Below are 7,928 nucleotides of genomic sequence, written 5' to 3' on the forward strand. Positions count from 1 at the left end.
TGCACTTTAGTCAGATGGGCCTGGGCTCCAGTTTCAGGGCTCCCGGTTCTTCTTTGGCTAAATAATGTGCCCTGCTATTGTGAATGTTATTAAGAGTACACAGCTGGACTACCTGAACCATTAAGGCCACACTCATAGGAAACCAGGGATGTGCAGTCATGAGCACACACATACATTCGAACAACTAGGAAAACCAGGCAGCACAGACCTTAGATGCCCCCTCTGTTTTCTTAGTTCACTAGCAGACCTCCTGCCCTCCTTCATTCCCCACACACCCCTTCTGGGCCTCACCCCACAGCTGTGTGGGGGCTGGAGTTCCACCCCTTGGGCTCAGCTGGGATTCTCTGGAGACAGCTGTAAAAAGGCATTAGCCTGCCCCCTTGACAGCCCCTTATTACCTTCCCCATCTCCAATAATTAACCCCCATGGTGCCTGGGCCCCCTGGATCGGGAGGTGAGGATAGGGGCTCCTCAGATCTCCTTGGTACATAGTTGGGGTGAGAGTGTAGAGACATGTGACTGCCTGGTGAACTCTGGCCCAGTTTTTGAAAGGTGCTGGTTCTTAATGGTATTTGTGGGTGCTACAGACTGCCCAGTGGGCATCTGAGACATGATGGGTAGAGGCTGAGGTGCTAAGACTGGTTCCCTTTATTAACGGCCAGAAAGTCAGGATCACTGAAGAGCGTCAGTGAGGGGCCACAGGACTATGGGGCCTGGAGAGATGGGGCAGGGCTCTCCACTCACTTCCAGGATCCAGGGGGCACAGCTGATCCAAGAGGGAGAGGCACTGGTCACTCGAGTCACAAGGGTCAGGACAGGCACCTGAGAGAGAGTGGGATAGTCATAAGCACCCTTCTCTGTACCATACCTGGCCGAGATGGGCTCCACCAAGCCCCACTTTGCACCCCCTAGTTAGTGTCCACGCCTTTGGGCCCCCAGGACTCACTGAGAGGCTGAGGGCGTGTCCATCCAGTGGGAGGCAGTCATGGGCTAGGGCTGGGAGTTGTGGCAGGCGTGCAGGGCCTGGGCGCCCCCGGGCTGATGCCCTGGCTGGCGTAGTACTCCACCACCTGCCGAGGCACCTCAGCCAGGACACACTTAGCCAGCGCAGAAGGTGCGGCCTGCGGGTAGGGATCATGGCAGTGTTGTTAGGAACCCAAGCATAAGGGGCAGGGGCGGGTATGGGCAGGGCTTCGGAGTGGCCAGCTGGGCTCTAGCATCCTTCTCAGGACATCCACCTGGTGGGAGAACCAGGTCAGATTTGGGTGTGTGAGGAGCTGCGGAGTCCTGCTGGGAGGGAGCATCGGACACTCACATCCTTGAAGTCCCGGAAGGGAACGAACTGGACGATGTCGCGGGCCGCGGGCACCCCTCGAGGGCAGCGCAAGGGACCCTCGTCGCCATCCAGCAGCCGCATATCAGAGAAGTCAGCATTGCCCACGCCCACGATGATGATGGACATGGGCAGGCGGGAAGCACGCACGATGGCGGTGCGGGTCTCAGCCATGTCGCTTACCACACCGTCTGTGAGCACCAGCAGCACCGAGTACTTCTGCGGTGGAGGGGAGGAAGGTAGCCTCTGTATGCAAGGGTACTGGCACATGCCCCAAGCCCAGTCCCTGGCCCCTGCTCCCCCCGCCCGCCCCCCAAGAACCCCCCGGGCAGACTCTGGTTGCCTGCTTCCTTTCCTCACCGTGGCTTGGCCGGTGCTCTGCTCCCGCTGGGCTGGCTCAGCCACGCGGTTGATGATGGGGGCCACGTTGGTGGGGCCATAGAGCTGGATCTGGGGCAGGCAACGGCGGTAGGAGGTGATGACCCCCGAGATCTCTGTGGGCAGAGGTGAGGCTTTCAGAGATTAGCGGGGAGCCCTTCCTGATACCCCTTAAAGCAAGGAAGTGTCCTGTCCCTGCCCATCCCCCCAGTTTCTCAGTAAGAAGGAGAGTTGGATGGTCCAGGCACTGGGGCAATTGGGTGGGTAGATGCTGGGCCAGGGTCTGGAAGTCTTACCAAATGGACCCAGGCACTGAATGGATAAAGGGTCAGGGAGCTGGGCCCATGGGAATGCAGTCTGTGCTTTGTCGTGGGGTGTACAGGAGTGTGCAGCAAGCTGTATTGGGGGGCTGTTGGGAGCATCCCCTCTTACCTTCACATTCAGGATTTTCCGGGTCAAAGTTGATAGCAAAGTCATGGGACACCTATGAGAACAGGAAGGGGGTCATTCCTTCTTGTCTCACTCTCCCACCAGCTCCTCCCTTCTCTTGGCACCCAGCCTACCTCGAAGTTGGGAGGGATTCGAGCCCCAAAGCCAAACGCTGGGAACCGCTTATCACTGGGGAGAAGAAAAGGCTGTGAGGGCCCATTGGGCAAAGCCTCCCTGACTGTCTCCGGCCCTGCCCGCCACCTCTTCCTACCTGTCATAGTCCTGACAGATGCCTCCCACTGCGCGCAGGGCCTGCAAGTAGTGATTGGGCTGGCGAGGGCTGAGGCAGTGTAGGGACTGGCTGCTCCTCGGGTCCCCATTGGAGGCTGTGAAGTCAATGGCCACCTGGTGGAGGTGGGGAAACGGACTTGCTACATCCTTGAGAACCGACAGAGAGGCTAGGCCAGTGTTAGTGTCTGTAGGGAGGACTAAGGCGAATCTGGGTGAGCCCACAGGTAGCATCATCATGGAGCGGGGTGAGGGGTACAGATGACAATGCCAGGCTCATGAGAGGCCTAAGCAGGGCAGAGGGCATTCTGGGTTCTTTCTGTTCACTATAGGCTTAGCCCTTCCCTCTGGTCTGTGTCCCCATCCCCTGGGCATTTACCGTGAAGCTGATCTGGCAGCCGCCCATGATGTAATCCAGAAATGTGTGTACCTTTTCCACCTGGTGGAAGCAGGGGAGATAAGGTGGAGGGATAGTCCTTCGGGGAGGGAGCTAGGTGGGGCTTCTCCGAGGGAAGGGGAGGAACCAGAGCTTTTGAGGTTGAAGTTGGCAGTGGTATAGGGCAAGGGTTTTCAGTTCCCAGAGGCAAAGGAAGAGTTGAATGTGAGGTTGCAGTGGGGCTCAGGGCTGGGGCAGGACTGGAGGCTGGCACTGGGATTTACCGTGCACTGGGCCAGAACTACGGTCCCCGAGCTCTTGTAGTTCTTCTTCTTGTCCCGATACTTGGGGTTGATGCAGTCCCACTGCATCTAGACCCCACATTCCCCAAAAGCCCAGGTCACAATTCCATCAGGTGACCCCTCATCCCCCTTCCAGCAAAGCCTCCCAGAGCAGGGCCTCCACGGCTCAGTCCTTAGGGTGATGCTGACGATGCATGGTGGCCTCTTCAGCATCGCCCTCAGAATTTTCCCAGAGGTCTTAGGGGGGATCCTAGGGGAGGGGTCTTTGTGACACCTCTTGTCCAGGATTTGCTGTTCCTTCCTGCATCTCCTGGAAGGTGCTGGTGAACTCTCCAATGAAGTCATGTTTCCCACTTGAGTCATAGTCATACACCAGGAACTGAGAAGGCAGGGGGGTCAGGGTCAGGGATGCTTTGCGGTGGTTCCTGGGGTCAGGGGGAGGGACTCAGGGAGGTAGGGGTCTAACAGTCTCTAGGTCCAAAAAGACGAACTCAACCTGCCCAGAGAGGCCATTTGCCGAGAACGTCATTCTTTGGCTCGGTCTGGCAGGGACTTTGGCTTCTGATAAAAGGCACACATGTAGGCACACATGTAGGAACACTGAGCTGTGACAGGCTCTTTACCGCACAGTGGGGGAGAGGAAGGGAGCTTGCTACACTCAGGGGGAAGGTCTCAGGCAGAGGCTGGATGCTTCAGTAGCTGCCCTTGCTTGAAGGGGGCTTCACCTTGAGAGGCCGGTGGATGTCACAGCTGCACAGGGAGTGCAGGGACAGGCGGAATGGCTCCCAGGTGGGGTTCAGGTTGTTCTTCACCACCTTGGAGAGGCACCAGAGAGCCGGTCACCTCCTCTCTAGGCTTCCCGACTCTGCTCTTCCTCCCTCCTTCCCCATAGCCCCAGGCACCAACCTCGGTCCTCCAGACCAGCTGCTCACTCTGGTCCTCGTTGGTCTTATAGATCTCTATGAAAGGGTCAGATTTGCTGAACAGATCCTGGGGACATAGGGGAACAGGCCCATGAGCCTGGTGAGGTGTGCAGGGGGGAGCAGCTAACACAGAGAAGGGAACAGTGCCGGGACTTTGGGATTTGTCTTGACTTGGGGGCCTGGACTCTGGGATTTTAACCTTGTTGTCCAGCTTGTGGGCTCTGAAGGTGAGCTGCACATAGTCGTTGGTGCCAGACACCTCCTCAGCGACAATCTGCAAGGGGAACACAAGTGGCAGGACTCCCCCCGACCCCCCTACCACAAGGTCCACCCTAGGCCCTTTCCTTTAAGTGGGGGCCAGTCCTGGGCATGATGTCACCATGGCTGTTGGTGCAGGGGCATTGAATGGCCTGTCCAAGGGTGAGTATAGGTGACCTTGCCTACCGTGATGGTGGACTTGCCCGCAGTCTTCCCGTTCTTCAGCAGCAATGGCTTAGTGACCTTGGTTTGTGACACAATCTGGAGATGGAGGTGGAGGGAGACCCAGCTGTGAGGCCCCACCTGCCTTGGCCAGGGTATAAGGGACAGGGGTAATACGTTGGGCTAGGGTTGGACTGTGACCCCCATTGTTTAGATGAGGAAACTAAGATTCAGAGAGGTTAAGTATCTTGCCCAAGGCTGCACAGCCAGTGAATGGTGGAGATGGAGGTCCAAGCCTGGAATGAACTAGCCCTAGAGCTCATGCTCTCTGTTAATTTGGGTTTCAGAGAGGAAGCAGAAGCTGGTGGGGGTGGGGTGGGAATGCAGACCTGGCCCAAGGTGCACTCTGTAGAGCCAAGGAAGGTGTCACTGCTGGGGCTGGTGGCTCCGTCCTCGGCATCAAACACATGGAACTGCAGGGGCTGCTTTTCTTCAAAAAAGTACTCAAGGGCCAGCACCCGGGAGAAGACGGGGCTGGAGCAGGAGCGCAGCACCTCTGTGCGCTCCACCTGCGGGCAGGGAGGGTGAGGGCCCTCTGGGAACCCAGGGTACTTTGTCCCCTGGACCACCCACCATGCCAGCTTTCCTTGGGCTGGCACACCCCCAACGACTAGTCTTCCCTCCCTAGGTTGACCTACTCCCCCGACAGCTCGAGATGCTGCCAGCTCACTAGACCTTCAGCCCTCTGGGGCTCTCATAAGGCCTTTGGGAGCAGTGCCACTGCCCGTGGGGCCATCTCAGGCCCCTCTGTAACTCTGGGCTTTAGAAACTATAAATGATTTGTGTTTGTAACGATGGCACACCCTTCACCAAGGTTACCCACACAGCCTGGAGGAGGCCCCTCAGGGTCTTCACTTTCCCACCTGAGGCCTTTGTTGCCTCCACCAGCCTCCCTCCTTCCAGGCCTGAGTTGCTCTCACCTCCACCCACTGCTCATCAGAGTAGAGCTTGAGCAGCACGCAGGGGTGGGGCTTGGTGAGTGTGTCTCGGTCCAAGAGGCCATGGCAGGATACCCGAAGCTCCACCCGCGAGGCCCCCAGTGTCATGGCTGGGGGCTCAGGCACCCATCCCATCTCAGGGTCCGACATGTCACTGTGGGGACAGAGCAGATGGCCTGGATACTGGAAAGGGAACACCTGCCATGGGAGGGGGTCCATCTTCTGGAAGCCTGGGCCCCACCCTCCCTTGCCCTGTTTTTTTCCTGAGGCCCGGGACCCCCTGCACCCCCTGCACCTCCTGGACCTCCTGTTTCCCCTGTCCTCTCTGGGCTTGGCTTCCCTTGGAGCTCTGAGCAGAGGAGGGCAGAGTACCTGAGCCTCCCACACCTGCACAGTCTGCTTCTGTCACCCCTTCTGGCCTAGTAGGTATGGAAGGGGCTGGACAGGGCTAGAGGGTTGGGGTGTTCCTGGCAGTCTTGGCTCCTAGGCCATTGATTGATCCACACTTTTTGCTGCCTCAGCACCTTCTGCTGTTTCCCAACCTATGTTTGAGCCAGCGCAGCACTTAGTCTTGGCCCCAGGGAGATAAACTGGGGCAAGGGGGGTGGGGAAAGGGGTGGATGGGCCCCTGGAAGTCTGAAGAGGACGGGCCTCAGGAATGGAGCTGCAGTGGGCAGGAGGGGGCAGGGTGAAAGGTGCCCTGGGCTGTCCCTTTTTATCTCCCCCCACTCACTTTGTAGTTGGCTGACGGGAAGGGAGGGTGGTGGGCTTGGGGAGCTGGAGGCAGAGCCCTGTGCCTGCTGAGAGCTCCTCCAGGCTCCTGGCAGGGGCTCCCACTATGACAACTCCCGCTTTCCTCCCCACCTCCCCTGTTCTCACACTTCTTGGCAGCGCTGGCAGTGTCTCTAAGCGACGAGATTTTTGGGGAGCTGCGGCCCCCTCCATGCTGCCCGTGGGATGCACGCACGCCACCTTCCCCCAGCAGTGGTACCAAGCCTCGGGCAGCAGCAGGCAGGGGTACGCTGGCCCAAGTTCATGGCCGGTCAGTTCATCTATCTGTATCTGTCCACGTCTCAGGGTGAGGCTGTCTGATCTCATGTTGTGGTTCTGCCAGCGCGTGTGCATTGGTGTGTCTGAATGCTCCCACCTTGTGTGTCTGTCCCCTAGTCCTGTGTCTGTCTCCAGGAGGGTGTGACAGTTCCTGTAGGCACCTCCCTCAGAACGGGGACCCTTCTCTGGCTGGGTACCCCCTCCCCACAGCCTGTGCTTTCTGGATCTGTGAGGGGGGGTCTGGATTGCAGGGGTCTCTGCCTTCTAGCCACCAGTCTCCCGGTTCTTGTAGGTCCGCTGAGAAGGGCAAGGGCATGTGATAGTGAGGGGATCCGGCAGAACCGGAGACGTCTCTGGGGGCTGGGGGAGATGCTATTACAGAGACTGGGTCAGGCTGGGCTGGGCAGGGCTGGGCTAGGCTAGCGAGGAAGGGGAGGCTCACCTGGGCTCTAGTTGGGGGGTTCCTCTCTCCGGCTCTGGCCCCAGCCTTGACTCCTTTTCTTCTCCAGCCGCTGGCGCCAGCTCCGGCTCTGGCTCTGCTGCTATTTATGGGGCAGGGATGGGGAGGGGAGGTGGCAGCACCAGCTCCCCCCTCACCCTCCCTCCAGTTGGGAGGGAGAAGAGAGGAGGGGCAGGGACACTGCCTGGGAGGGAGCCACAGATCTCGGGGAGGAGGGTGGGCTGGAGGTGGCTCAGAGGCAGGACCTCCATGGACACAATGACACACATCTTCTCCTTCACACCACACCCACACCCAGCATCACAGAGATGCACACACATTCACACCGGGAAGTGATGGAGACACGCACCCACAACCCACAGGCTCACACATATCTCGACACGCACAGATGCCAGCACGTAAACTCCCTGTGACACCACGACAGTTATAGCCCTACCGATACGCATAGGGAAACACACCCAGTCTCACGACACTCTCCACATCATGCTTGGTAAGGATATTTGCGCATATAAAAGAACGCGGGCTACACTTGTCACTCACACTCACTCACTCATGCCAGCCCAAATACAGCAGCATGGAGATCTTCACGTGCTCCTTAAAAACCACTCGGAACCTCATAGCTCTGAGAATGAGATTCAGTGTCCCAGCCACCAGTCTCCCTTTAACAGGGAGACACAAGGTCATGGACACAATTGCTTAAGGGCATGCAGTCTCACATTCTGGTCACACAATCAACCCCCAGTGGGATGTGCTGAAGGACTGATTCCAGAGGCATCTTCCCAGTGCCCACAATTCACTGTCCCCCAACCCGAGATTCCTTGTGGGAGGGGCCAAACCATGCACAGATCTTGAAGAAAGATTAGTCATTCCCTAGTGAGACCAGGGGAAGTGAGCAATTGCCTGAGGGCTGCCTGCCCCACGTGAAGACATCTGGGTCCATGTGATGGTGATCTGGGATGAGTAGGCAATAAG

At 58.2% G+C, this 7,928-nt stretch overlaps 1 protein-coding gene across 1 annotated transcript; it reads right to left on the reverse strand.

Moving 5' to 3' along the window:
* Window positions 1-617: 617 nt before the first annotated feature.
* On the reverse strand, window positions 618-7,229 carry CPNE6 (copine 6). The gene is made up of 17 exons (XM_006102270.3): window positions 6,939-7,229; window positions 5,429-5,600; window positions 4,838-5,017; window positions 4,473-4,547; window positions 4,228-4,302; window positions 4,012-4,095; window positions 3,831-3,920; window positions 3,380-3,484; window positions 3,088-3,174; window positions 2,807-2,866; window positions 2,411-2,544; window positions 2,274-2,328; window positions 2,143-2,194; window positions 1,693-1,826; window positions 1,315-1,551; window positions 946-1,120; window positions 618-821 (listed from the first exon to the last, which is right to left on the reverse strand). The coding sequence occupies exons 2-16, from the start codon at window positions 5,594-5,596 to the stop codon at window positions 983-985; spliced, it is 1,674 nt and encodes a 557-aa protein (XP_006102332.1). The 5' UTR covers window positions 5,597-5,600; window positions 6,939-7,229; the 3' UTR covers window positions 618-821; window positions 946-982.
* Window positions 7,230-7,928: the final 699 nt, after the last annotated feature.

Source organism: Myotis lucifugus, unplaced genomic scaffold, assembly GCF_000147115.1.
Source record: "Myotis lucifugus unplaced genomic scaffold, Myoluc2.0 scaffold_406, whole genome shotgun sequence".
Taxonomy (NCBI): domain Eukaryota; kingdom Metazoa; phylum Chordata; class Mammalia; order Chiroptera; family Vespertilionidae; genus Myotis; species Myotis lucifugus.

Coding starts and splice junctions, on each gene's coding strand:
- CPNE6 (XM_006102270.3), bottom strand. CDS start 5,596: ATGTCGGACCCTGAGATGGGATGGGTGCCTGAGCCCCCAGCCATGACA. Junction 2,545..2,806: donor GCTGCCAGATCAGCTTCACG/GTAAATGCCCAG, acceptor CACCTCCACCAG/GTGGCCATTGACTTCACAGC. Junction 2,329..2,410: donor ATCTGTCAGGACTATGACAG/GTAGGAAGAGGT, acceptor TCTTCTCCCCAG/TGATAAGCGGTTCCCAGCGT.